The sequence below is a fragment of the Sciurus vulgaris genome, assembly GCF_902686455.1.
Source record: "Sciurus vulgaris genome assembly, chromosome: 5".
NCBI lineage: Eukaryota > Metazoa > Chordata > Mammalia > Rodentia > Sciuridae > Sciurus > Sciurus vulgaris.
This window is the reverse complement of record NC_136465.1, coordinates 115,733,090-115,760,354: the sequence shown is the minus strand read 5'-3', so window position 1 is coordinate 115,760,354 and position 27,265 is coordinate 115,733,090. Positions and strand designations below refer to the sequence as shown.

Sequence of the window (27,265 nt, the reverse complement as noted above, 5' to 3'; positions counted from 1 at the left end):
TGTAAGCTTCTGCACTCTCCCAATTCTCAGGACAGAAGGAGCAGGGATTCTTGTCCCTACTTCTTATGAGAGGTGCAGCCTCCAGAAGGTAGGTGATTTATATAAATTACACAGCATGACCAAACACACAGCTCAGATCTGTGGAATGGCTCAAAGACAAGGGTTCTTGGCATCACAGGAACATTCACCTGTGAAGTTAGTGTTCATGTGGATTGAGGATGGGAATGTCTGAAGGCAAGTCACCTTATCTTTCTGTTTCATCCCCACCTGGCCCCTCGCGGCTCCTCAGCACGGCTGGGGAGTGCACACACACGAAGTGAACCTTTCTATGGCAGAGGGCAGCATGGAGGTGGTTGGTCTGGAAATGACGGCAGAGTTGCTTAGGAGCAGGTAAGCGCTCCCGAGAAGACAGATAATGCTGAGACATCAGGGGTTGAGGAGGAAGAGGGAAATCACTAGTGATTCCATGCATCTGTGTGTTCCTCATAATTTTCATTGCTAGCAAGAACAGTGCCAGGATGGAGAAGTTGAGAAAAGAGATAGCAGGTGCTGCTGAGATTCCCACAGGAGAATGATGTATGAAGCTGTTCATTGCTGTTGTTTGGTAGACAACTGGCATAACCAGGAAGTCAGAGCCTCTCTAGGGGAGTGGCAACAGCAGCAAAGGCCTTCACTGTATTGTGGTCAGAAGCATGTGGGAGCCCAAGGAATGGTGAGAAAGGAAGTTGCTGAAAGTCAAAAACCAAAACCCAAACTGCGATGTCTTGGAGGTAGGAATGTGACCAGTTTAGGATTAACCCATTCTGACTTCTAACCAGAGATCAGCCTCCTCCATCGTAGATTAGGAAGGCAGCTGGACCAGCCCCTTTTGAATGCAGTCTCAGCTCAGACCCACTTGTAATCTGCACTCCAGAATATTAAGAGGGGAAGCAGCAGCATGGTGGATATTAAGTTCCTGCTCCGTGCTAGGTGCAATGGTAGCATACTCTGCACTCGTTCATTTTCTGTTCACAACAGCCTCTTAATAACAGGAGTTGCTTCATCTTTATTGTTGTTGAACTAAGTTTAGGTAAGTCAAACAGTGAAGTGCTAAAAAAAAAAAAAAAAAAGTTCTATCTGGCCCAGAGCCAGTTTGCAAGTTTGCAGTGCCCCCCCACCCCCACCCCTCAGCCTTGCCACCCTGCTCCTCTGGACCTCTGTCACATAGGAACAAACAAGGACCATGATGGAATACACAGCCAGCCACCCCTGGATTTGATATCCCCTTTTAAGAAATGAGCTACAAGATGCAATGATAATACCAGGTTCAGTATTTAGAACCAACCAAGAGACAAAGCTTACAAAAATGTTTACCTGAACTTAGACTACATTAACAGGAATATCTGTCTAGAACATCCAGATCAAAACTTCCTCTAATATACAAATGTGATATATAAGTTGGTTCCAAGATTGCCTTGCTTTAAAGAGGGGAGCACTTCCCTTTGAGCAAAAAAGACTAGAGTGAAAGAATGAAATGTCTTTAGACACGAGAAATATTCTGAGGCCTACTGGAGCAAACAAAGATCCCCAGTGGATGCCACAGGAAGACTGAAGCCAGCTCAGCACAAGGATGAATCTGTCTAAAGACTTTCAGGAAATGGTAAGTTCCCCGAGTCTGGGGTGTGAAGGTAACCACAGCTAATGTTTTGAAGACTTTTGCTCTTTGCCAGATCCTGTGCTGAATGGATTACTAAAGGTCTTGAATAATGCTTGCCCTAAGTAGTTCCTTTTAATATTCCCATTTTAGAAACCTGAAGTTTAGAGAGGTAGATAGCCAGCCCAAGGCTGAGTCAAAGACCCTTTATGCCATAGTTCCTCTTCACCATAGGCTGGAGCCCCAACCTGATGCCTGTACTCAGGAAAGATTATCAGGAAACTGTACCAATGAGAAAAGTGCCTCCCTGAGGAGTCGTGACTAATTTTTCATAAGACAGGATTCATGTTACCTTGTCCCAGTAGGTCAGAGCCAGGTAAAGGCTGTGCTGGCCACAGGGAAGTAGAACAAAATGACAGTCCCAACTCCACAGTATCCTGCTGCTGCCCTAAAGAGTCAGGGCCTCAGGACATCTCACCCTCCTAAGTTCCTCCTTGAAAGAGTCTAGAAAAAGGAAATGACTGCACCTGGTAGTGAGGTGCAGTGCCCACGGGGTGGCAGCAGAGCTACAGCTGGGAAGGCTAGCTCCCAGGAAGGGTGGAGAGACAGTGCTGTCTAGTGAAGCCGCCTCTGCTCTGTAGGCTCCAAAACCCTTCATTCTCCTGTATCTCACTTTTCTGTTCACAGTCAACTCCCAGAGTAGTGATTCCAGGTTTAACCTTCCAAAAGGCAAGGGTGTGAATAGGCTGTGTGATTCTGACTGCCTACCCAGGCAGGGGAGCAACCAGGCTGTTATCACCCCGGCCACCTCTGATCTGGGTCCTTCCTACTCTCCCTCCCATCCAGGATATAACATCCAGCTCTCCTGACAAGAGTTTGTCTATGCTTTAATCTACAAGTTAGGAAAGGAGTGATCTATTGAAGCTCTCCAACCTGTTGAGAGATCGGGGTTCTTAAGGCCCCCTAGGGCTTGGCTCTGACAAAACATCTGCAATTAATGATGTTTCCTGGGCTTTGGAGACAGGATTTATGCATCTAATAAAGTCTATAACTCCAGGCTTAGGCGCTGGGGGTGGGAGGCTGAAAGCAGGGAGCCCCAGGGGAGACATGACAGGGGATCCCAGGTGGCCCTTAATGGAGCTGTGCATTTCCATTGCCTGTCTAGATTCCCCCTTGGGCTGCTTTTGGGGGTGGGGGATAGGGGTACAGCAGGTATAAGAGGCTGGTGTGGCTGTAGGAAGGCTGATGGGTGGCAACATGGATTCCAGGCGAGTGATAGTGTTGCTGGTGTTGCTCCTGTTAACAGACTGGGGCCATGCTGAAATACCAAGAGGCCAGGATGGAGGAGACCAGGTCTTTGTGGTGAGTGAGCACCCCATCCCAACAGCATCCTTCACCTTGCTCTTAGAAGCCATACCTTTCCCCTTGTACTTTTAGTGTCCAGGGCATTTGCCCATCTTCCCTCCCTGCCACCCCCTTGCTACAGGAAGAAGACAATGGACCCAGCTCACTGCAGCATGCCCAGACCCCTGGTTCCCTCTTGCACTCCCTGCTCCAGGCCATGGAGAGAACTGGCCGGAGTCCAGCCTTCCTGTTTCAGCCCCAGAGGTGAGTCTGAAAGGTACAGGAGCATGGCAGGGTCTGGGAAGTTCATAAACAGAGGAAGAGGAAAGGGAAGGGACTCAAGAAGGGCGACTAGAAGGAACTTCATCTGAGGATGAATCTCTCCTAAGGTTTGGCAGAAATATCTGGAGACCCTGGAGCAACAAGCAACTGAATCCCCGGGCTGGAGAGTTCTGGAGCCTGGCTGCCCCTCAGCGCTTTGGGAAAAAATAAGTGTCATCCCTTGATGTATTTGCATGCAAGGCCCACAGTGCCATGTGTCCCCCCCAAATAAAGTGGTCTGGCTTCTGAATCCATGTTTGTCTGGATGAGACTTTAGAGGGCTTGGAGAGAGCCTGGGGCAAGAACCACTAACCCTCTACCTCCACCACACCAAACTCCAGCCATGCAGCTGACAAGGCTCCCTAGGTCACTACACCACTACCTACTTCCAGCAAGACCATGAGACCGTGGGACAGGCAGCAGAAGGAATGTGGTACTGTCTTCTGCCATCCACATTACTCAGGGCCACAGAAAGAACAGGGTTTAAGAAACCTAGGAGCAGCATGTTTATTCTGGACTCTAGTAAAGCCCCCTTCCCACTTATCATCACCCATAGGTAGATGTACTCTGGGCTGCCTAAGGCCCTGTGGTCCCTGGCTCCTTGCCCTGTGCCTTCTTCAGCTCAAGGCAGGCAGTCTTGTGTCAGAGGTAGAGATGGCACCTCCAGAAGGTACCAGAGCTAAGCAGATACATGGGCCCAAAGGCAGAAAAAGCAAGGAGCAAAGGGTACACATCCACAAGTCCATCTGAGGCTCTACTTGCTGCCTGCCATGATCTTGAGGTACTGCAGGGCACGGCGAGCAGCCTCACCTCGGGCTGCCTCCCTGGTGGTTGCAGAGCCATGACATACAGTGGCTGGCTGGGTGGACAGTTCCACTAGGCACTGGCAGAGCCCACTCAGGCTCAGTTCCTCTGTAGACCAAAAGAAAGGAGGGTGGCAGTGTTGAATGGGGAGGAGCACTGGGCTGGGGTACACCCACATCATCATCATCCCCTCCTGACCCTCTTATACTTGCTCTGGTTCAGTCCCCACCATCCCCTGGCTCCCCAACTAGCCATACCAATATCCAGGTAGCTGACATGGAAGGCCTGCTCCTCAGAGAGCTCACTGAGGACGCTGCAGCAGGCAGAGCCCAAAGCACCTAGGGAGCCCAGAGAGCAACTGCGAAGGGACAAGATCTTCTCTCCCACAGAATTCCGCAGAGAATCCCAGGTGCAGCCAGGGCCCCGGTTCCGAAGTCCATCCAGGCGGGATCCCACACCCTGATAAGATAGAAAGAGTGAAAAACATGTAGCCAGAGGCTGTGGAACCCAGGCATTCAGAGAGTGTTCAAGAAGAGAAAAACCCAAAGAATGCCTCTTCCAGTTGTCCTTCCCCTAGTCAGTCCCTACATAGCATCTTCTAACTTCCAGACCCTGGACCTGATGGCCAGGCAGCCTTCTTTATTCCAGTAATGGGAGCCTGCAGTCCCCCACCCCAAGTCAGCTCCCCAGCAGCACTCACCAATGAGCCACAAGTTGAAAATGAGGGGACCTGAGAGACCCAGAGAGTCCCAGGTCTGGTAGGAAAATTGGAGCAGAAGCACACCCAGGACTGAGAGAGGCTTACTCTTTACTCCTAAGTCACAGAACCAATGACTGGTGCCCTAGGGAGCCGTGAAGGTTGACCATGTGCCCAGCCCATGCAAGACACTCACAATGGAGAAGTGATCGTCATCAGGCTCCGCTTCATTGCCGTCCCTGGCATCCAGAGGTACTGTGTGCACCCGAAGCAGCATTTTAGCTGCTGCGTTACGCTTGGCCAGCTTTTTAGAAGTGCCACTGCCTGCACATGGGAAGAGGGTTGATGGATTCTAATTCCCAACAGACCAGTGCTTTCTGCCCACATTAATGTCAACAGGAAAGGGGAGCTCAGGACCTATTCATGCACCCAAGAACCTGGTCAGCTGAAGATGGGGCAAAGAGAGTACTAAGAAGAAGGAAGGAGGAAGAAGTATAAAGTATAAAGGAAGTATAAAGTGAAGAAAGCCAGGGTGCAGCAAACCAAGGCCAGGAACCACCTTGTGTCAGGGTTGGAGAGCTACGGGATAGGAGCTGAGAACCCCCTTCTGCTCAGTTACCAATCTCAATGAAACGCTCCACTCGGCAGGTCATGGTGAACTCTTTGCGATGGGCTGGCCCGGATTCCTGGGTCACTGTGTACTCTGGCAATCGCCAGCCTTTCTGCACCACCAGCTCCTTTGAGGGGAGACACAGGGAGCACAAGGCCAAGTGAAAAGAGACTCCTTATCCACATGGGCCCTTACCCAGAAGCCTCAGACTCTAGGTGAGAGGAAGGAGGGGTGTGGAAGGGCCTTAGTACAAGGTAACTGCCCCACCCACAAACTCTTGAGGCCCCTGGTTCAAGGGAAAACAGGCATGCATGGAAAACAAGGATGGGGGCACACCTGCAGCGCACCAACGGGGTTGCACTCAGACTGCTGAGGGGAGACAGGGGGTTGCATCTCCATGGGGGGGCTCCTGAAGGAAAAAGGGCCCAGGCCAAAGCTGAGGAGAATGGTCCCTTCTGGGGCTGCCCATGAGCCCAAGTCTTAACCACTGCTTGGTTTCCTATGCCATCTCTCTATTTCTGGCCAGGCAAGCAGCTGTCCATCCAAACATCCAGCCTTGCTCCCTCCGGTTCTGGCCTGCTTCCTCCCCCTCCCTCTCCAAAGAACTCCCCGCTAGGTCCCAGGTGCATTTGATTAAGCAATACTTGGGTATCATCACCCCAGGACACTGGGAGAAGGGCCATATGGCCAATCCCAGGAAGCAGTTAAACAGAACCATCAAATGGTCAGACCAGAAGAAAATGGAGCCTGCATGACCCTTAAGTATCATCGAATATCGTCCATATTGTCATTTAAGAATCATAGATTAAGCCAGACATGGTAGTGAAAACTTGTAATCCCAGTGACTCGCGAGGCTGAGGCAGGAAGATAGCCAAATTCGAGGCCAGCCTCAACAAATTAACACAACCCTGTCTCAAAATGAAAAATTTAAAAGGGGATGTAGCTCAGTGGTAGAGCACCTCTTATTAAACTGTTCCATTCTTTGCTCACTCTCAGGTTTCTTTGTGCCTGACTAGCCTGGCTACGGAAGCCAGGAGCCAGGACCTTCTCCTCCCCCACTTCAGTCAGGGGACACAAGATACCTGATTAAGACAGTGGATGGAACAGGAGCAGCAACTGCCACAGCAGCAAAAACCGGAACGTCCTCAGGCAGTGAAGAGTCTGGGGGAGAAAAAGAACTTCCCGAGGGGAAGGGGGCCTTGGATTCACACCCAGGTGCAGGGAGAAAAGAGGGGTGGGGACCCAGGTCTCCTGACCTGCCCATACCCTAAGAGAACTTCTCAACTGAGCCAGACTCAGACCCAACAACAATCTTCCTCCTGGGATCCTCTGCTGCCCAACACTGGCTCAGAAAGACTGAGAAAATGTCTTAGAAAAGAGGTCTCTTCCTACCCAAGAACCATGGGAACAACAAATTCCAACCTAAGTGTGGAAGAGGGAAGGACATACTTGCTACTAAGAGGAAGCATGTAGTGGATCAACTCCTGTCAACCTCAGCCTCCTCCCCAGCCCTCCCTAACCAGGACCCAAGTTACAGCTACAACCCCACAAAGGGGCTGGCTATTCCCCAGAGAATTCTTCACAGTAGCAGAAGCCCTGGAAACACTGTTTAGGTCCAGAGGAAACTCTTGGATGGGGCCAGATCAGGGTGGTAAAGGTCACCAAGCCAGGCCCAGGGGGAGTGGAAGGTGGTACAGGGGCCTGGATTCCTGGCAAGGCTTCTAGGGTGCCTTGGCTGTTCCTCCCTCACCTGCTGTCCTCCAGGGCCGGCTCCAGCATGCTCCCCCCTTTGAGGTGTTTGAGGGCCACCTCAGCTGCCTTGTGCTTGGCTGCCTTCTTGCTGGGGCCCTGACCTGAGAGAGGGGGTGTGGGCAATACTGGAGGTCACTGGAAGAACAGAAGAGAAACCAGCATCCCAGTCTCTTTCCCCACAGTCAGAGGGAGTCAGTCAAGCTCCTCTGGCCATTCGCCCCCTGCCCAAGACTGGAAAGGGTTCACTAACTGCTGGAAAGAAGGGCCCTTATTTTTTTCTATTAGCTCCCAGAATTCTATTAGCAGGAATTCTGAGCTCACTTTAGGTGGAGACTCTTTCTCTGCCATTCCTCTGCAAAACACTTTCTTTTCCCTCAACAAACAGCTGGAGCAAGAGAGATAGGCTCTACAGCCAAAGTCCTAAACTGTGCCACTTACTAAACATGACAGTGCACCAGTCATTCAATCTGATACTCAGTTTACTGATGTTCAGATACAGAGCCCTGCATGGTGGGCTCTCATTCCCCCAAATACCCACTGAAAATCTAGAGTCTTCTTTTTCTCGGGGGTGATGGGGACCTGCCAGATCCCCAAGGCAGTCCTACTTACTCCTCTGACTCCCCCAAGTCCACCCACCTTCTCACAACCCTATTCTGCCAGTCCAGTCAGTGGTTTTTCCCCTGAAATTTCTCCTTCCCTTACTGGCCTTGGAAAACAGGACTGTGAAGAGAAAGACTCCACGATACAAAGCAATGGGCCCTTGAATGCACACCCCAGCCAGGCTGCCCAAGCCTTCCTCACCAGTGCAGCTGGTGTCGCCAACGGTGACTCGGAAGGTGAAATTAGGCTGGTGGGCTTGGCCCTCGGCTTTGAGAAGGTCGTACACAGGCGTCTTCCCTATTCTGGTCCCATACTCTTGAAGAAGGCTGATCGGGGTCTTGCCAGGGTTGGCGGCCAGCATTTGCTCTATACTGGGGTAAGGGATACAGACCCACATCACACCTCTTCTCTGCACCCACCTGGCCAAACACTGCCACATCAGACCTAGGCACGTTATGGGATACACAGGGTCCAGGGGACCCCACGCAGAGTAGCCATTGGCTGGTTTCAAATTAGGGGTGCGGCTGGGAAAATAGGGTCCACTACCCCAAGGCAAGTGGGAAATGCACTGTTCCTGTCTCACTTAAGGCGAGGGAGCCTGTACCCCCGTGCTGATTGGAAGTGCAGGGACCCTGACACGCGCAGGTCAAGAACCCACTACCCACTACCCACCAAATGCACTGAATGTGGGGGCATAAAGCCCAGTGCTCCAGTGTAGTCTGGGAACCGAGCCAACCCCAAACTATTTAGAGCTGGAGGCGGTGGCCACTGCCCCGGTGCATGCCGGGAACCACTGCCCACTACCCCAGTGCTTGCCGGGAACAACCCTCAGGCCAGGTGCATGCTGGGGCCGCGCCGCTATCCTTCCGTACCGCCCCACACTTTTCGCCCTGGAGATCCGGACGAGGCGGCTCACCTGGGCAGCCCGCAGCCCGTGGTAGTGCCGGAGCCCTGCTCCTCTTCGCTCATTCCCTCCTCCGTCCCTGCGGGCGCCACCGTGACTACAGCCTCCACGCGCCCTAGTATTCCGCCGACGAGCTAGGGCCGGGGCCAAGCCCGGAATCGCGGCCGGTAGGGCCCGCCGCGGGGCATGCTGGGATATGGAGTCCTCCGCCCACCCTACTTCATGAGTCTCCATCTAGAGGGGAGCTACTCGCCCCACAACCCTCTGCGAGGCTCGCTCTGGCTGGCTGCACCGCCTTCTGGGAGGAGCGGACGCTTCCCAAGCTGCGGGTGGACCTCACAGCTGCTCCCCCGGGCTGTGAGCATGCGTACTAGCCTAGTGGAAGCGACTGGGGGCGGGAAAGTAAGGGCTAACTTGCCTTTGGGGCCTTTTGAACCCCTTGAAAACTACAAAACCCAGCAACTTGCGCGTCATCTTTGTCGCAGCTGTAGGGGCAGGATCAATAAACACGCAAAAGTCTCAACGGTATCATTGGCTATTCCGATTGCGTTTACTTCCCTTAGGCGGCTTGAGATTGGTTACTTGGCCCAGAGGGGCGGAGACAAAGGAAGAGAAAACGCGCCCCCCCTCCGCTTCTCCAGGAAAGGTTGTGATTGGCCGGGGAGGCTGCGGGCAGATCCTGGCTCTTCGCGGTTTGGGAGGGTAGGCCTTACCTGGGCGCTAGAGGGGGCTGTTCTACCACCACCCCCAGTCCCCAGAGCCCTGGGGCTGTTGTAGGGCCAAGTTCATCTCAGAAAATTCTCCCTCAAGCCCCCAGCCTAACCCTGGCCCTCAGGCCTCGGTGTCACAGAACCTGCTTCCTTTTCCTAGGTTGTCTTTAATGTCTTTCCCCCTCAATTCTGTATGCAACCTGTCGGGTTTTGTTTCTCTTAAAGCCTTAGTAGATCCGCCCTAGTGAATATTTCCTTAACTGGCCAGGAATCTGGGGCCCGAAAATCAGACTGCTGCGGGACCAGACGACTGTGGTACCAGGTATCATTCTCTGCCGTGAGATTTGCGCCTCTCAGCTGAAGAGAACAAGAGATCAATCTGGGTGCACAGCAGAAAATACACTTTTGGGTCCCAAAGCCCCATTCCCTCCCCCGAAGTCTCCTAAGCACTGACTGAAATTTACAGGGGAAATCTTGTGACCTTGGAGCGAGAGAGAGCACGAAAAATGTCTGATTCCAATGAGTGTTTTGAGAATGGGTCAGGGAATAGATGCCTTGCACTGAGGGAGGAGGCAGGGGCTGGAGGAAGACACAGGAATCTTGGACTGATGAGGGGTCATCCAGGAACACTGAGGGGGATGGGGCCAACAGCTGAGTGGATTCCAATTGGGTGAAATTGGAAAACGAGTGGTGACAATCAAGGGAAGCAGAACTGGCAAGATCGGTATGACGGGGGAGCAATGTCAGAGTACTGAGGATACCATCTGAGGGGCTGCTCTCTTGGGGTATAGTAAGGACTCCATAGGGGGTTCCTACGGAATCAGTGTAAGGCCCGAAGTGTAGGTGCTGTAGGACCCCGCCAGCAAGGAGACGCGGGGCCCAGGCGGTCCAGGGACGGGCCTGGAGCGCGCCGGATGGCAGCAGCGGGCTCCTTTAAGAGGCCGGCGGCTCCAGCGCAGCATCCCCCGCTCAGGGCGTGTCCGTCCCGGGGGGCCAGGGGCGGGGGCCTTGAAGGAGCGGGAGTTCAAGCCGAGTGGGGACCGGGCTAAGGGTTGGGGGGTGGGGGCAGAAAGCTGAGGCTGACACCGGTGCACCTGGACACCGCACGAGCATCGCCTGTGACAGCGTCCCCGGTCCGGTCGAGGGCAGCGGGGGGAGGAGGGAAGGAGGTGGAGAAGGAGGAGGAGGCGGGAGCAGCATCCGGAGCGGAGCTGCAGCAGCGCCGCCTTTTGTGCTGCGGCCGCGGAGCCCCCGAGGTGAGAGCCTGGCCGAGTTGTGGGGGGTGGGGTGCAAGGATGGGTCCGGGTCCTGGGACCCAGGCGTGGAGGGAGGGTAGGGATTCAGATGTGGCGTGATGGGGGAGGAGGTGACGCGGGGATGGTGAGGCTGTGGGGATGGAGGAACTGGGAACCTGGACCCGACGCCAGTGGGGATGGGAAGGAGGAGAACGGAGCTGAGGGATGCCGCGGCCCAGCTTGGAGAGGAAGGGCTTCCAGGACTGTGAAGGGTGTATGGAGGTGGAGGGACAGACTTAAAGGACTCAGGCAAGAGAACATCCTTTTCTCTCTCTCACCCTCAAGATGAGAGAAGGAAGGGGAGGGGGAGTTTTGGCTCCCTCCAAGGAAGAGAAGGAAGGGCAAGGCTGATGTACCCACCGTATTTCCCCTCCCCCACACGTATAACTAGCAGGCTCCACCTGAACATTACAGGCAGCACCTGTTCCTGATGGCCTGGCAATAGACCCCTTTCCCTTCCATCTGCGATGCCCCTAGTCCCCTCCAGCTGTAGCATTCCTCTCCATCCAGCTGTTGCATCCTCCCCTCCCCCACTCATATGTGGCTTTCTCCCTTCTTTCTCTTCCCCTTTCTCTGGCTCCCTTAACCCATTTCCCCAGGTCAGACCGTGGAGAACCTCCTTTTCTCTCATACACTCCCCAAACTCCTTGGCTTAAGAATGACCAAGAATTCTCTCTACTGAGTTAAAACTTGCTGACAACCATGGCCTTGAATGATTAAGAGGGAAGGGATCAAGACCCCACAGGCAATGGAAGGAAATAGCTGTCCCTTTGAATTAAGGGAAGAGTTGCACCTTTTAGCTTCCTTCTCTGCTACCTCTTTGGCCTTCAACGAAAGAGGGAATGCACACCAGGTCTCCTCACCCCACCCAAAGTCCTCTTAAGCCACAGTTACTGCCTCCCTCTAAATAATCTGTCCCTTCCTATACTCAGGGCAGCCTCTGTCACCCTGGGAGCTCTGATTTTCAGCCAGAGGGTCATACCTAGCTAAAGCCAGAAGGGAGTCAAGAAGGAATGGGCTCAAGTGCCCCCCTGAGCCTTCCTGTCAGGACACTGAAGTTTCTCTGAGCTTAAAGACCCTGCTCCCTCTTATCTCACACTCAAGGGTGAAGACGTGGCTGCCCTCTCCAGCCTCCCACTCATCTGTTCACTTACATTGTGGACTGGGGTGATGCTAGAACACCTCAGTCCCCAGCAAACATGAAAACACCCAGCTAAGTTACCATCCCTTTTTCAAACTAGTTATCGGGAGAGGAGACAAGAAGTTTCTAGAAGTAGCTTGGGATTTCTTAAACTTTCTTACAATTGAGGATGGCAGAACCCTTCTAAAAACCCATTGCTGTTTCCCAGAACTTCTGGTGGTAGTGAGGTGGTGGAGCTGGCACTGCCAGGAAGAAAACACCAAGTTCTAGTACCCATAGCCCTGCCTTTCCCCTGTCTTGTGTCTGGAGAGGAAGAAGGGGTTAGGATTAGTGAACCAGCCCTTTTGTGAGTCTTTGGGGCAGGAGGAGAACAGTGTTGAATTGCAGCAAAGGACTCTGGGCCTTCAGGAGGTATTGGCCACTGACTGATCTTTCTGGATCATTTGCTCCCAGTAGGACTGGGATCCTGTATGTATGTGTGTGTTGAGGAAGCAGTGAGACTATTCCAGAAGATAGTAAGGACCTTCAAGGAGAGAACCTTTGTCCTTTGGTTCCTTTTTTTTTTTTTCTTTCTTTCTTTCTTTTTGGTACTGGGGATTGAACCCAGGGATGCTTAACCACTGAGCAACATCCCAGTCTTTTTTATATTTTATTTAGAGATAGGGTCTCACTGAGTTGCTGAGGCTGACTTTGAACCCACAATACTCCTGCCTCAGTCTCCTGAGCCTCTGAGATTACAAGTGTGCACCACTGTGATGGGCTGGTTCCTTTTTTTTTTTACACTTCTTTTTTTCCCCTCTTGTTTCTGTACCATCCTTTCCACCTGTACCTTCTCTACTGCCCCTTGTTTTTAGAAGGAAAAGAAGAGAAGCACATTGATTTTTTAAAAACTACTACTTTGTTTTAAATACTGTCCATATAACTGCTGTTTACAGATAGCTTCCTCTATGCTGGGTACTGGTTCAAGAACTTGATTACCTCAATAATGCTCACAAAAAAATTAAGATAGTGTTATTATCATCTCTACATTAGGGATGAAGAAACAAACTTTTTTATTCAAAGCCAAAAAGCTGGTGTGTGGCAAAGCCTAGAATTTGAACCCAGATCTATCTGACCCAGAGCCTGTGTTCACACCCACCATCAGTGAGTAACATAGGTACCACTGTCCCCATCTATGAAAAAACAGATCTCATAAGAAGTCTCATACTCCTGTAATCCCAGCACTCAGGAGGATTAGGCAGGAGGATCCAAGTTCAAAGCCAGCCTCAGCAACTTAGCAAGATCCTGAGCAACATAGCAAGACCCTGTCTTTAATAAAATATAAAAAGGGATGGGGCTATGGCTCAGTGGTTAAGCACACCTGTGTTCAATCCCCAGTACCAAAATAATAACAATGATAATGTCTCATACTACCGGTCATCCAGCTGGTCAAGAGCAGAGGTAAAACCTCAACAGGCTTCTCATTCTGAAGTCTGCCATACCATCCACCTTCCCTCCATAGCACAGTGGTCCTAAGCAAGGGGAAAGGAGTGGATGGGCACTACAACAATTTTATTTTTTCTTTTGCAATTCAGAATAAATGTTATGTCTTATTTTAAAAGCAATTCAAAAGTTATTCCCAAAATGCTAGAAAACACAGATAATCAGGCACTGTGGCGCGTGCCTGTAGTCCCAGCAGCTTGGAGAAGCTGAGGCAGGCCATCCTCAGCAAAAGCGAGGAGCTAAGCAACTCAGTAAGGCCCTGTTTTTAAATAAAATACAAAATAGGGCTGGGGATGTGGCTCAGTGGTTGAGTGCCCAAGTTCAATCCCTGGTCCTCCCCCCTCCCCCAAAAAAAGTAAAAATAGAAAACAAAACACAGATAATCCAAAAGAAAGTTGAAACATCCATAATTCTACCTACTTTGTGTTACACTTTGATATCAATCAGTTTGTTTTCTGTTTGGGGTATTATATTGCTGGGGGTCAAACCCAGGACCTCACAAATACTAGAAAAGCACCATACCACTGAGTTTCACCCCACAGCCAAGATTTTTTTTAATGACTTTCTAGCTCAGAACAAAATGTTCTGAGCTTCTACTGGATGCACATCCCTGTAATCCGCCTTCTTGGGAAGCTGAGGCAGGAGGAGCTCAAGTTCAAAGCCAGCCTCAGCAACTTAGGGAGACAGGCTCAAAATAAAAAACAGAACAAGAGGACTAGGGATGTAGCTCAGTGGTAAAGTGTCCCTGGGTTAAATCGCCCATACCAAAAAATAAAATATACTCAGCTTCTTGTAGGTCTACTGGAAATCCTGAAGGAGGAACCCCTATGGCCCAGCCCACCCTGCTCCTGCCCTCCCCTACCCCTCACACCTCCATGGGTAAGGCTGAGGGGTGATCCTGGCACACCATCAAAAGAAGGGACGGTCTTAGTGGTGCAGAGAACTGGCTAGGGAGTAAGGATGGGTGCAGAACAGCAGGCCTCCCCGACAGTGCGCAGGAAGGAAACAGGACCTAGTGGCATAACTGGGGGCTCTAGCACAGCAGCTGCCATTGTGACGTGGTTCCACTGGATCCTGAAATTGTGATTGGTCCTGGGAAGCAAAAGGTCAGAGACCAAGTCTCCCTTTTTCTGGTCATACAGAAGAAATGGCTTCTCAAGGATTCAAAGAGAAAGAACTGGTATCCAGTCAACCAGGAAGACAAGGCCAGGAGGCAGCACCAGCTCACTGCACTCTCAGCATCCCTCAAGGTGGGCTTGGGAGTTCAGAGACCACATTCTTTAAGCTAGGGTAGCAGAACTGGAGTTCTAGTCTGAGTTCTCCAAATCCAAAGTTGGTTCTTTTGTCCTAAACAGTACTGTCCTCCCTCAGCACCCTCACTGTCACTTTACCAGGAGAAGTGTAGCAGCAAGGGTCTCAGGGCTTGACTTGTAGAAGGCTGAGGACATGGATTTAGGGGTGAGCTCATTTTGGTGGGAGGGACCAGGGATTGAACTCAGGGGCATTCAACCATGGAACCACATCCCCAGCCCTATTTTGTATTTTATTTTAGAGACAGGGTCTCACTGAGTTAGCTAAGCAACTCAGCTTTTGCTGAGGCTGGCTTTGAACTTGCAATCCTCCTGTCTCAGCCTCCCAAGCTGCTGGGATCACAGGCGTGTGCCACCACTGGCAGTGAGCTCATTTTTACCAGCATCTCAAGAAGGCATTTCCATTTCATGAGGGTATTGAGAAAAGCTGGACTTTTTTCCATCTGGGAACTCTAGGGCCAGGAACATGGATCCTGTCAAAAGGAAAATAAAACGTTGCAGCCAGGTGGATAGGAGGCATGACGAATCCATCAGTCCCTTATGCTGTCAAGGTCTCAAAGCCTGCGGAGAAGACCCAAGATTCCAAAGCCATGGGTTTCTTTTCCTCTTGAAGACCCCTCCTTCTCAACCCCACTTGACGGAAGTAGAATCTTCCTACTTTTCCTCAGTGGAAAATGAGGTCTGGGACAGTGGAGAGAGCCCAGGTGACAGCCCAAGATTTAGACAGATGGCCAGACCTCTGAAGTGAGCCCCCAAGACTCCCAGACAAGCAGCTGTGTTGATTCTGCTGTTAGAAAAAAGGGCTAGAGAGAATTTGAAAGGTTCACCTGCCATAGTGCTCCTTCATCTCAGAGAACCCAGGAGGACCTGGTGATCCACTCCACACTGTGGCCTCCTTATGGGCACTCTGGAGACCAGCAGCAAAGCAGAGACTTCCCACCGATCCTGAATGAAGGCCTGAAGACTCTGGGAGTGTCCACAGAGCTGCCTTCTCTAGCAGATGTTTGGCTCAGAGACCACTCTGTCCCCTCCTCAGTCTGCAGGAGATGCATCACAGTCAACACTTGGTAAATATGGTTGACAGAATGACTGACAGAGATACCACCCCTCCCATCACATCTCTACCCTTCTCCCCATGTTCTGCATAATTAATGGCCAGGAAGATAGGTCCCTTCCTCTATGATGACCAAATATCTGGGCCAGCGGCTCCAAGCCATAATATCCTCCAAAGCCTGGGTGCCAAGGCCCAGCTCAGGAGTACTGGGACATAGCTGGCAGATCAGGAATATGGGAAACAGGAAGGGAGGGGCAGTTTATTGGGAGAAATCTCCAGTTTATGATGGCTCCTTAGGGCCTCAGCTTTACCCCTACTTCATGTCATCTGGAAGAGTTGTCATTATCCTGAGAATGGTGTTGGGGTGAACTGAACCTGGCTAGATCTCCTACTCTTACAGTGCCCTAAAAGAAAGCAGGTGAAATGGCTTCTCTCCTCCCCAGCTGCTGGCCATGGATACCACAGGGGCCTCTGGGGAAGCCTGGTGAATTGGAGGGAGGCCCGGCTATAAGAGTCCCCGAGCATGTCACCCTCTTTAGGCTTAAACCTAGTTACCAAAGAACCAGAGGAAGGGTGAAAAATTCCTTCAAAACACCGGGTCTTGTGCTACTCAAAGCCCAGCTTCTAATTAGAATACTAATTGGGAAGGGACCCGACTCTCTGGGTTTCGGTACCATTTCATCTCCATTTCGTCAGGGTCCTCTTCTCCTTTTAAAAACCAGCTTTGCGGTGGGCACTCACGCCCGTAATTCCAGCCACTCGGTCGACTGAAGCAGGAGGATCCCAAGTTCGAGGCCAGCCAAGGCAACTTAGTGAGACCCTGTCCCAAAATTTAAAAAGAGCTGGGAGTGTAGCTCAGTAGAACAGCATTTGCCTAGCATGCCTGCCGCCTGGATTGACCCCCAGTGGAGCGGGGGTCGGGGGAGACAGCTTTTCAGCCCGTCCTACAGTTTGTCCACCTTGAGCTTCACGTTGTTGGTCTTCATGTCTCTCGGTTACTCCCTCCCACCCTTTCCGTGTCCTGCCTTCCTCTTTCCATTTGCTGCTTTCCTTCTCTGTGCCACTGCACCCCTGGTGTCAACCGTAGAAGTCCCTTCCCGTCAACCAACCTCCTTCCCTCCACCCGATGCCCAGCCGACGATCTTAAAACCGACGAGGTCGGAAGAGGGGGACACAGGTGGCAGACCGCGAGGTCCAGGTCCGCACCTGCAGTGCCTGCAGCCATCCGGGCAACCAGCCACACGCGCTTGCCCAGGTCAGGGGCGGGGCTCAGACGCGGGTTCCGCCCCGTGTCGCGTTCACGTGACCCTGGGCTAATCTTGTCCTGGTGACTTCACGAGCTGCCCCGAGCCCGGTCGTCATGGTTACGCCGCAGCGCCCTGTGCTTGGCTCAGCCCGCTGTCCCCCTCACCCCCTCTCCCCACCCGGACCCCGCCACCAGCCACGCGCCACGTGACGACCCGGAAAGAGGTCGGGACGCGGAGGGGGCTTCGTGGCGGTAACCCCTTCCTCTCCGCTTCTGCTTGGGCTTCGGGAGTCCATCCACCCATGGCCTGGCAGTCGAGCGGCCGGGTCCTGCACCTCCGCGAGATCCCCAGCCCTGGTTCTGGGTGGTCCAGAAGCGAAGCCCAGGCTTGGGACCGACGCGTGGGAGGTGAAAGCACTCGGGTCCTCTACGGCCCGAAATTCTCCAGTGTATTGGCACGTCTTGGCCCGGGTTTGACTAATTTGCATTACAATCGACACCTTCCCTCTCGAACTGCAGATAGATACCTCGTAGACGCATCGGCGATTCAGAAGCTGTGTTTGATGATGATTTCCGCATTCTGGGCCTCAGTTTTCTCAAGAACATAAGAGGACCAATGGTACCTCCTTTGCTGAGCTGATCTGAAGATTAAGGGAGCTGATGTACTGATGGCTTTAGTGTGTGCTATCCTTAAGGGTCTCGGAGTGGGTGGAGCAGTTGTTCCACTTTACTCTGTCCCAGGTGCTGGCCGAGGCCCAGGAATACCGTGCGAAGTCGTAGCTTTAAAACATTCCAGGCTCTCGAACTAGGCGCTTGCACATGGGAGCCATGATGGAGATAGCAGAACGGGCTGTGCCAGCCCAAAACAGGCATTAACTTAGAGGGTCTGGGCTTATGAAGACTTCCAGGATGAAGTGAGACTTGGAAGTCAAAAGAGGTGATGACAAACGCCTTATAGGCAGAGTACGCCTCAGGCACAGCTTGAGTTTCTAACTGGCTATGGCTTCTCTGACAGGTCAAGGAATGTCTGTCAGTCTGTAGAGTGGGGACTAATCGTGCCCACCTTAGTTTTGGGAAGGTAAAGCACCACTTTTCTATGACAGCTAAGGTACATAGTAAACCTTTCATAAAAGTTAGCCATTGTCATTGGGTGCCCTGAATCCAAACTCTGATGTAGCCTGCTGTCAGGTTAGTTCTACATGGCTTGGTTACCAGCATCATCAGTAAGAGTGAGGTGGGAGAAAGGTGCCTGGGTACAGCATGGAGCATATATCCTAGAAGTGTCTCAGATCCTGCTGGAGAATGGTCAGGGAGTTGGGGAACTGATTTGAGTTGGGCCAGGTGATGATAGTTCAAACTTCATTAAGTTTGAACTAAGGCAGCAACAGTGGGACTAGAGAATAGAATAACACTGGACCAGCTTTTCAAAGGTACTAGTGAAAAAGAATCACCTGATCTGGGTGGGCATGGTGGTGCAGGCCTGAAATCCCAGTGACAGGGGGCTGAGGCAGGAGGATCACAAGTTCAAGACCTCAGCAACTTAGTGAGACCTTGTCTACAAAAGTGGGGGGGGGGGGGCAGCGTTGCTGGGGCTGTAGCCTACTGGTAAAGTGCCTCTGGGTAAAATTCCCAGTCCCCCCTAAATATAAATTTTTTTTTAAAAAGAGAGGCCTGAAAATTGTGCAGGAAGAGCTAAGATTATTATTGTCCCTGCAGCCACCACCCCCACCACCAGCTACCTTGTACATCTGCATCTTCCTCCCCTGAGCCCTTTTGCATGTGCAGATTCCCGCCACTCCCCTCAACTGTGATTCAGAATATAAGGCAATCAATTCTAGGAGATCCTCACAGGAAGGAAGACCCTCATGGAAGAACCTACTTGAGGAACAGAGAATTCTTGTTCTCAGTAGTCTCAGGCTTTGGTTACTAGGTGTGGAGATAGGAGACCAGGATGATTCTGGTATCAAGTTGTAGGACAATTCTGGTAAAGGCTAGAGAGTTTGCTCTGCCTGGGTGATAGCCAATTCATCCTTCTGTATAATTGGGGAAACAGAGGCTCAACTATAGCTTCCCTGAGGTCAACCTGAGCTACATTCCCAGTTGTTATTATTATTTTTTAATCTTAAGACAGGGTCTCTCTAAGTTGCCAAGCCTGGCCTTGAACTCACAGCCCTCCTGCCTTAGTCTCCCAAATTGCTGGGATTACACACATGTGCCACTGCACCTGGCAATGACTGGTTTTTAAATAACAGTCAGCTATGGATTGGAATCAATCTCCATGGCCTGGAAAGTTGGATCTTGGTTTAGAGAGCTGGGGATGGGGCAACAAGGAAGACGAGACAGGGCCTCCTCTGAGCCCTGGAGAGCAGCTGGTGATGAGATGGCTTAAGATGACTCAGCAATAAGCCACAGCTTGTTAGGACAGTTTGTGCATCACCCCTGGGTGGTTCTTTGTTGCCAGCTGTGCTGGGTGATAATGGAGCTGTGTGGTTATAGTTTTCCCTTACCCTGGAGAGCTTGGATGTGTACCTGTGAACGCCTAAGCTCAGTTGTGAGCCCTGATTATGTCTTAGGCTAAGGCTTTCATCTGAGTTGAATGTCTCTGAAGGGGACTTACTAGTATTGTGTGTAAGTACTTAATTGTAGGAACATTTTCTGAGGTTGCCCAAGTCAGTGTCATGTGTAAAGGGAGTCTAGTTGTGTTACCATTACATGCCTGAGAGTGAGAACTAAGGTAAAGGTGCCTGAGAGACCCTCGTATGATATCTGTTGGCACCAGTGAGCCTCAGGTGAAGGAAATAGGTGCTGCAGAAGTGAATTCCAGGAGTTGTACAGGGAGAAGGGAAACCAGACTGTTACTGTGATACTTGAGGATTTTTGTTTTCATTTCTAGTGGTGCTGGTTTTGAACCCAGAGCCTCATGCATGCTAGGTATTCCAGCACAGAGCCGACAACCTAGTCTTATACCTGAGTTGGAGATTTTTTTTTTTTTAAGTACCAGGGATTGAACCTAGGAGGCACTTAACCACATCCCTTCTGCTGCTGGGATTGGTAGGCACCACCCCACCCAGCAAGTTTGAGACACATTTTAAGGGACTGGGGATGTGGCTTGGAGGTTGTGTGCTTGCCTAGCATGTACAAGGCCCTGGGTTTGGTCCCCAACACCACAAAAATAAATTTTCCGGGTGCGGGCGTGGGTGGGACTATTACTTGTATCTACCTGAGAATGATACTCAAATGTGTTACCCAAATATTACAGTATTGCTTGCATTACTAATGCCTAAGAGGAAACCCAAGTGTGTTGGGTGTCCTCTGATGGGTACCTCAGGGCCAAGCTCAAGTGTTGCCTTCAGTAAGCATTTGCAAGCCCAGCTTCTTAGCCCAAGCTTTAGAGAGAGCATCTGGAGCTGTGCCTGTGGCTCTGACAGCCCCTTCCTCCTTCATTCTCACAGGGCCCGCTGCTCAGCACCACATCAGGGCCCAGAGGCTATGGCCTGCCTCCATGAGACCCGCACACCCTCCCCTTCCTTTGGAGGCTTCGTGTCTACCCTAAGTGAGGCTTCCATGCGCAAGCTGGACCCAGACACTTCAGACTGCACCCCTGAGAAGGACCTGACGCCTACCCAGTGTGTACTTCGTGATGTAGTGCCTCTTGGTGGGCAGGGTGCAGGTGGGCCCAGCCCCTCCCCAGGTGGAGAGCCGCCCCCTGAGCCTTTTGCCAATAGTGTCCTGCAGCTACATGAGCAGGAAACAGGGGGTTCAGGAGGAGCCACTGGATCACCAGAGAGTCGGGCATCTAGAGTTCGAGCTGACGAGGTGCGACTACAGTGCCAGAGTGGCAGTGGCTTCCTTGAAGGCCTCTTTGGCTGCCTACGCCCAGTCTGGACCATGATTGGCAAAGCCTACTCCACAGAACACAAGCAGCAGCAGGAAGGTAGGCCAGGGCCCTGTCTGAGCCCTCTCCGAGTCTCCCTGAGCCTGAGGTCTGTTGGACAGAGCCCCACCTCAGTCATTACTCATTCCTTCCCTCCCCACTGCCCAGCCCTAGTCCCTCACCCATCAGTCAGCCTAACTGTGTGTGTGTGTGTGTGTACGTGGTGCTGGGCTTTGAACCCAGGGCCTCACATATACTGGGCAAGTGCTCTATCACTGAGCTACATCCCAGCCTCCAGCTGCTTTCAAAGCCACCCAATCATTTCCTTCCCTGTTCCCTAAACCTAATATCTTTTCAGTCTGATTTAGCTATCCTTGTGCCTTGACTCATTTTAGCCAATTAAATGATGTCCCCTTTCCCTGGCCTTGAACGTCACAAAGCCTTGAGTGCAGCTTCTGAGCCTTGTGGCACTGTGCCTCCTGCCCGCAGACCTTTGGGAGGTCCCCTTTGAGGAAATCCTGGACCTGCAGTGGGTAGGCTCCGGGGCCCAGGGTGCTGTCTTCCTGGGGCGCTTCCATGGGGAGGAGGTGGCTGTGAAGAAGGTTCGAGACCTCAAGGAGACCGACATCAAGCACCTGCGAAAGCTGAAGCACCCCAACATCATTACTTTCAAGTGAGGTCCAGGGAAGGGGCTGGGAATATTATGCTGAGGTCTGGGACCCTCCTGGGCAGTGGGACCTAACCCATCCTTCCCAAAGGAGACCCCCAAACAGCATGGGTGGGAATGAAGGTTCCAAGTGCAAGTGAGGTGAATGTCAGGCTGCCTGAGGCCTTCATACCATGGTGTTTGGCCCCTAGGGGTGTGTGTACCCAGGCGCCCTGCTACTGCATCCTCATGGAATTCTGCGCCCAGGGCCAGCTATACGAGGTGCTGCGGGCTGGCCGCCCTGTTACGCCCTCCTTGCTGGTTGACTGGTCCATGGGCATTGCTGGAGGCATGAACTACCTGCACCTGCACAAGATCATCCACAGAGACCTCAAGTCCCCCAAGTGAGTATGCCTGCAAGCAAGCAAAAATTGCTGTGCATGCAGGGGTCCATCCAAGGCATATGGCTCTCCCCCACTTTCTAGATTCTGCCCTAAGTGCGTGTGGCCATCTCAGAAACCTTTTCAAGTGACAGTTCTATCTTGGGAGGACTGTGGTGAACCTCTCACCTTTGGGTGTCCCACATGATGTTCAACAGAAAGGCAAAGTTACTACATAGTTGGGATGCGTGGACGGGCATGGATCCCAGCTGACTACACTTTTTACCAGCATGCTAATCACGTATGACGACGTGGTGAAGATCTCAGATTTTGGCACTTCCAAGGAGCTGAGTGACAAGAGCACCAAGATGTCCTTTGCAGGGACAGTAGCCTGGATGGCCCCTGAGGTGATCCGCAATGAGCCTGTGTCTGAGAAGGTCGACATCTGGTGAGGGCCAGAATAAGGACTGAGGAGAGCGGGCGGCCAACAAATTGGGGCAGTACCACGAGGGCTTGGACATTCTTTGGCAATCAGGGCCTCTGAAGGGAGTTCCTTTTATCCCCAGGTCCTTTGGTGTGGTGCTATGGGAACTCCTGACTGGTGAGATTCCCTACAAAGATGTAGATTCCTCAGCCATCATCTGGGGTGTAGGAAGCAACAGTCTCCATCTGCCTGTGCCCTCCAGCTGCCCAGATGGCTTCAAAATTTTGCTTCGCCAGTGCTGGTAAGGATGGCCTGGTTTGGGCTAAACTGACCTTGCAATGTTGAGAAGCCAGAGAGCATTGCTGAGGAATATAGCTAGCGCCTAGAATCCAGAAACCCAGGCCCAGAATCCCTAACAGGGAAAGGGGGTCAAAGTGTCCCAATGTCTCTCTCCAAGAATCAAGTATCTGGGATGTGGATTAAGGGAATCACAACCTACAATTGAAGGAGGTTGAACTGACCAATAATCTGCAGGGGTACATTAGATTCAAAGACAGACTAATTTGCATCTGAATTTGGCTTCTACTACCTTCTGAGCTGAGTGACCTTCTCGGCACATGGTGTCCTTAAGTGATTAAGACCCTTTCCCTTTCTCAAAATAAAAGTAAAAAGGGCCTGAGATGTGGCTCAATGGTAGCGTACCCCTGGGTTCATTTCCTGGCACCAAAATAGAATAGGTGCTAGGGTAGAATAGCTCAGTGGTTAAACACCTCTAGATTCAATCCCTGGTTAAAACACTGAGCCACATTCCCAACCCTACACACACACACACACACACTCACTCTCTCTCTCTCTCACACACACTCTTTAATCTTATTTTTGAGACAGGGCCTCACTAAGTTGCTGAGGCTGGATGTGAACTTAAATCCTGTTGCCTCAGCCTCAAAGCCACTGGGATTACAAGCATGCGCCACAGTACCCAGCTTTTATATTCTGAGACAAGGTCTTACTAAGTTTCCCAGGCTGGTCTCTAACTTGTGATCCTCCTGGTCTCAGCCTCCCAAATCTAAGGATTACAGGTGCGCACTACCATGCCCAGCTAACCTGAAGATTCCTAATCTACCATCTAACATTTACCAAATAGTCTCTTTCATTGGAGTTTCTCAGAAAAACTTTTACTTTAGTAGACATATTGGAAAATATGGGGTTAAACAGGTTTCCTTACTGCTAATGGATGTGTGACATTTCTGTGAGTTCTTATATCACAGTGCAGTCTAGGATTGGCTTCTCCAGGACACACTTTGGGAAAGGATGTTCTATTTCCTATCTGGTCCTCCCTTAAATCCTTTCTTTTCCAACTTCATTCCCTTCAGGAACAGCAAACCACGAAATCGTCCATCATTCCGACAGATCCTGCTTCATCTGGACATTGCTTCAGCTGATGTACTCTCCACACCCCAGGAGACTTACTTTAAGTCCCAGGTGTGCTGTGGGTAGGGAAATGAGTATCTAACTGCCACTTTGCAGAAATAATGATGCTCTTTAGGTGGGATGGGGAGGCTAGGCAAAGGGCTGACTGAACAGAATATATTAGTCCTCTTAGAGGACTGGGACCCCCATCTTGGTCAGTCTTGTGCCCCTCTTTTGCTGTGAAATACCGGCACAGGCAACCTTGAGAGATCATAGGTCAACTGGGTGAAGGGATGGCTCTCAACGTTCATGGTCTCTCCAACCCCAGGCAGAGTGGCGGGAAGAGGTGAAGTTGCACTTTGAGAAGATCAAGTCAGAAGGCACCTGCCTGCACCGTCTAGAAGAGGAGCTGGTAATGCGGAGGAGGGAGGAGCTCAGGTATGTGACTGAGGGAATTTTACAAGAAGCAGGGACTGGACACCACCAGCTCCCAGAGACTGAGATCTACCTTGATACCATACTGAACTTAGTTCACCTTGGGGAATCTATCTGCCCATTTCAGACATGCCCTGGACATCAGGGAGCACTATGAACGGAAGCTGGAGAGAGCCAACAACCTCTACATGGAACTGAATGCCCTCATGTTGCAGCTGGAACTCAAGGAGCGGGAGCTACTCAGGTAACCCTGCCCACCTTTATGTACCAACTGCCTAATCTCCACTGCTGTCTTACTTGGAGACCCTACTGATCATTACTCAAATGCCCAACTGAGAAAGTATCTGGATCGTTAGGCGAGAGCAAGCTTTAGAGCGGAGATGCCCAGGCCTGCTAAAGCCACACCCTTCCCGGGGCCTACTGCATGGGAACACAATGGAGAAACTCATCAAGAAGAGGAATGTGCCACAGAAACTGTCACCCCACAGCAAAAGGTAGGCATGAGTTCATTAGCACTGAGGTTTTGAATATGGCAGGAGTGATGCTGAAAAACTACCTAAGTTTCAAGGGGTAAAAGTGTTGTCTAGACAACTATAGCTTAGGGAGTACTTTATGTAAATACACCAATCATAACCTTGTATTCTCCCTTCCAGGCCTGATATCCTCAAGACAGAGTCCTTGTTACCTAAACTAGATGCAGCACTAAGTGGTGTAGGGCTTCCTGGGTGTCCTAAGGGCCCCCCCTCACCAGGACGTAGTCGCCGTGGCAAGACTCGTCACCGCAAGTCCAGTGCCAAGGGCAGCTGTGGAGACCTTCCTGGGCTTCGTGCAGCTGTGCCACCCCACGAACCTGGAGGACCAGGAAGCCCAGGGGGCCTAGGAGCAGGACCCTCAGCTTGGGAGGCTTGTCCTCCTGCCCTCCGTGGGCTCCACCATGACCTTCTGCTCCGCAAGATGTCTTCATCATCCCCAGACCTGCTGTCAGCAGCACTGGGAGCTCGGGGTCGGGGGGCCACTGGAGCTGGGGATCCTGGCTCACCACCTCCAGCCCGCGGTGATACTCCCCCAAGTGAGGGCTCAGCCCCTGGCTCCACCAGCCCTGAGTCACCTGGCGGAGCCAAAGGGGAGCCACCTCCACCAGTAGGGCCTGGCGAAGGTGTAGGGCTGCTGGGAACTGGAAGGGAAGGGACAGCGGGCCGGGGAGGAAGCCGGGCTGGGTCCCAGCACTTGACCCCAGCTGCACTGCTGTACAGGGCTGCTGTCACTCGGAGTCAGGTAAAGTATGGGGAGATTGCTATGCTCTTTCCCTTTCCTTGTTCTCCCCTGATTCTAAGTCTCATTCCCCATACTGAGCTCTTAATCTTAAATCACTACCTAACCTTTTGCGACTAAATCCCCTTATCCTAGATTCTCAGACTTTTCCTCATTTTTGACCATAGTCTCTTCATCTCTCCTGCAGAAACGTGGCATCTCTTCAGAAGAGGAGGAAGGAGAAGTGGACAGTGAAGTAGAGCTGACATCAAGCCAGAGGTGAGTAATATATGGCATATATGGCACTGGCCTTATGCTTTGAGCTGCAAAAGGCAGAACAAGCTGTTAACACCCCACGTTTTAACATTTTAGGTGGCCACAGGGCATGAATATGCGCCAGTCACTATCTACCTTCAGCTCAGAGAATCCATCAGATGGGGAGGAGGGCACAGCTAGTGAGCCTTCCCCCAGTGGCACACCTGAAGTTGGCAGTACCAACACTGATGAACGGCCAGATGAACGATCTGATGACATGTGTTCCCAGGGCTCAGAAATCCCATTGGACCCACCTGCCTCAGAGGTGGCCCCCGACACTTCCTCCCAACCCATTCCCCACCAGGACCTACTCAGAGGTGAGCAGGTGAGTCAAGAACAGAACTACCAAATATTAGGTGAGAACCAGAAACAGATGCCTGGTCATTTGACAGATTTTGGCAAGACATGTACAGGCCAGAAGGATAGGTATTTAGCCTCCATCAGTTTCTGAGCCAGTTTCTTCCCTAGAGCAAACATCCATATGGTAGAACTGTGAGGCCTATGATACAGAGCATGTAGTATGGTGTCTGATATAACCTTCGTGGCCACTATAAACTGCAGCCAGGGAAGGATCCTGAAATTAGGAGTCTGATGCCTTACAGAATGACCTAAGCAACTAAAACCTTCAAGCACTAAAATCAGTAAGCTACTGTGCCCTTAGTGGGGTCATTTTTATTTATAATGCCAAGAGATGCTCCACCTCACTGCATTTCTACTCTTCCTCACAGGGCCCTCGCAATTCTGAGGACTCAGACTGTGACAGCACTGAATTGGACAACTCCAACAGCGTTGATGCCTTGCGGCCCCCATCCTCACTCCCTCCATGAAAGCCACTCTAATTCCCTGTATATAGAGAAATATTTATATAAATAATATATATGCGCCACATAATCAGAGGAAGATGGGGCTGTCCCAAGCTTAAGTCAGGCTTGAGGGGTACTGACCCCCAATAAAGGCCAAGGGATACTGGCAGCTGTGGAGATGAATGACAAGTACTGCCCTAGAGCTGTGTTTAAGGGGAAACTGGCCCCTTCTTGCTTCACCCCATTCCTTATGTTCAGCAAGCAACGCTTGTCTCTAGGACCTTTACCCCCAACAGTGGGAGGCAGAAGGAACCACTTAGACTGCACTTTTCTGTTTTCCGTTTACTCTGTTTACACGTTTTGCACTTGGGAGGAGGGAGACTAGGGCTGGGTCCTCCCTTCTGAGGTTTCTCAGGTGGCAATGTAACTCATTTCTTTGTCCCTCCATTTCTCTGCCAACCCCTGGCTTAGGGCCCAGAGGGAGGTTGAGAGACTTGATAGCATGTGATGATGGCTCAGGCTGAAGAACTGGGGTGCTGTTTAAGTCCCTGCTTTTATCCTGGTGCCTGATTGGGGTGGGGACTGTCATATTGTATCCCTGTGAAAAACCTTGAAATATAACCACTCCATGCAGGCCCAGCTGTTGAGGGTTTTCTTGATGAATGAATGGGATAACATACCTGGTGAAGAAGTTACTTTCCATCTTTTCTTACTAAATGACCATACCAAACTCTTTATATAATTATTGGCACAAATGGTAGCAGGTACAATGGTACAATCTTCTAAATGATTTTTAGGACAAGAACAGAAGTAGCTCTTATTGG

General features: G+C 51.4%; 3 protein-coding genes and 1 long non-coding RNA gene across 12 annotated transcripts; 2 read left to right on the top strand and 2 right to left on the bottom strand.

Annotated features, from left to right (window-relative positions):
* The first annotated feature begins 58 nt into the window (after positions 1–58).
* NPFF (neuropeptide FF-amide peptide precursor) lies at positions 59–3,640 on the top strand. 2 transcript variants are annotated; one of them, XM_079141015.1, is made up of 3 exons: positions 59–2,992; positions 3,120–3,241; positions 3,367–3,640. In XM_079141015.1, exons 1-3 carry the CDS (start codon positions 2,879–2,881, stop codon positions 3,467–3,469), a joined length of 339 nt encoding a protein of 112 aa, XP_078997141.1. In that variant the 5' UTR covers positions 59–2,878; the 3' UTR covers positions 3,470–3,640. The 2 variants fall into 2 exon arrangements, with proteins under 2 accessions (XP_078997141.1, XP_078997140.1); XM_079141014.1 differs by having other exon boundaries at positions 59–2,995.
* A 149-nt stretch (positions 3,641–3,789) lies between these two features.
* On the bottom strand, positions 3,790–10,324 carry TARBP2 (TARBP2 subunit of RISC loading complex). 4 transcript variants are annotated; one of them, XM_079140961.1, is made up of 9 exons: positions 8,678–10,324; positions 7,963–8,132; positions 7,160–7,262; positions 6,492–6,587; positions 5,746–5,818; positions 5,419–5,536; positions 4,996–5,123; positions 4,360–4,561; positions 3,790–4,210 (listed from the first exon to the last, which is right to left on the bottom strand). In XM_079140961.1, exons 1-9 carry the CDS (start codon positions 8,728–8,730, stop codon positions 4,053–4,055), a joined length of 1,101 nt encoding a protein of 366 aa, XP_078997087.1. In that variant the 5' UTR covers positions 8,731–10,324; the 3' UTR covers positions 3,790–4,052. The 4 variants fall into 4 exon arrangements, with proteins under 4 accessions (XP_078997087.1, XP_078997088.1, XP_078997089.1 ...); XM_079140962.1 differs by lacking the exon at positions 8,678–10,324 and adding an exon at positions 8,434–8,579; XM_079140963.1 differs by lacking the exons at positions 7,160–7,262; positions 8,678–10,324 and having other exon boundaries at positions 7,963–7,985.
* A 108-nt stretch (positions 10,325–10,432) lies between these two features.
* MAP3K12 (mitogen-activated protein kinase kinase kinase 12) lies at positions 10,433–27,080 on the top strand. 3 transcript variants are annotated; one of them, XM_079140849.1, is made up of 15 exons: positions 10,733–14,172; positions 14,436–14,543; positions 20,356–20,837; positions 21,267–21,450; positions 21,636–21,827; positions 22,093–22,251; positions 22,370–22,528; positions 23,601–23,709; positions 23,966–24,075; positions 24,200–24,316; positions 24,429–24,566; positions 24,726–25,347; positions 25,532–25,602; positions 25,696–25,963; positions 26,367–27,080. In XM_079140849.1, exons 3-15 carry the CDS (start codon positions 20,393–20,395, stop codon positions 26,463–26,465), a joined length of 2,673 nt encoding a protein of 890 aa, XP_078996975.1. In that variant the 5' UTR covers positions 10,733–14,172; positions 14,436–14,543; positions 20,356–20,392; the 3' UTR covers positions 26,466–27,080. The 3 variants fall into 3 exon arrangements, with proteins under 3 accessions (XP_078996976.1, XP_078996974.1, XP_078996975.1); XM_079140850.1 differs by lacking the exons at positions 10,733–14,172; positions 14,436–14,543 and adding an exon at positions 10,433–10,631 and having other exon boundaries at positions 25,696–25,955; XM_079140848.1 differs by lacking the exons at positions 10,733–14,172; positions 14,436–14,543 and adding an exon at positions 10,434–10,631.
* Positions 14,550–19,888, bottom strand: LOC306661789. Of its 3 annotated transcripts, none has more exons than XR_013763949.1 (3): positions 17,239–19,888; positions 15,431–17,168; positions 14,550–15,076 (listed from the first exon to the last, which is right to left on the bottom strand). It is a non-coding gene; the product is annotated as an uncharacterized lncRNA (long non-coding RNA). The 3 variants fall into 3 exon arrangements; XR_013763950.1 differs by having other exon boundaries at positions 14,550–15,640; positions 16,332–17,168; XR_013763951.1 differs by having other exon boundaries at positions 14,550–16,477; positions 16,767–17,168.
* Positions 27,081–27,265: the final 185 nt, after the last annotated feature.

What these genes read in the sequence shown, in the direction of transcription:
- TARBP2 (XM_079140961.1), bottom strand. Translation starts at nt 8,730, where the DNA reads ATGAGCGAAGAGGAGCAGGGCTCCGGCACTACCACGGGCTGCGGGCTG. An exon ending in ACGGGCTGCGGGCTGCCCAG is followed by an intron (nt 8,133 to 8,677) that starts GTGAGCCGCCTC and finishes CCCTTACCCCAG; the next exon opens with TATAGAGCAAATGCTGGCCG. An exon ending in TGGCGACACCAGCTGCACTG is followed by an intron (nt 7,263 to 7,962) that starts GTGAGGAAGGCT and finishes CCCCTCTCTCAG; the next exon opens with GTCAGGGCCCCAGCAAGAAG.
- NPFF (XM_079141014.1), top strand. Translation starts at nt 2,879, where the DNA reads ATGGGTGGCAACATGGATTCCAGGCGAGTGATAGTGTTGCTGGTGTTG. An exon ending in GAGGAGACCAGGTCTTTGTG is followed by an intron (nt 2,996 to 3,119) that starts GTGAGTGAGCAC and finishes CCCTTGCTACAG; the next exon opens with GAAGAAGACAATGGACCCAG. An exon ending in TTCCTGTTTCAGCCCCAGAG is followed by an intron (nt 3,242 to 3,366) that starts GTGAGTCTGAAA and finishes ATCTCTCCTAAG; the next exon opens with GTTTGGCAGAAATATCTGGA.
- MAP3K12 (XM_079140848.1), top strand. Translation starts at nt 20,393, where the DNA reads ATGGCCTGCCTCCATGAGACCCGCACACCCTCCCCTTCCTTTGGAGGC. An exon ending in AGACTTACTTTAAGTCCCAG is followed by an intron (nt 23,710 to 23,965) that starts GTGTGCTGTGGG and finishes CTCCAACCCCAG; the next exon opens with GCAGAGTGGCGGGAAGAGGT. An exon ending in ACCTACTCAGAGGTGAGCAG is followed by an intron (nt 25,964 to 26,366) that starts GTGAGTCAAGAA and finishes TCTTCCTCACAG; the next exon opens with GGCCCTCGCAATTCTGAGGA.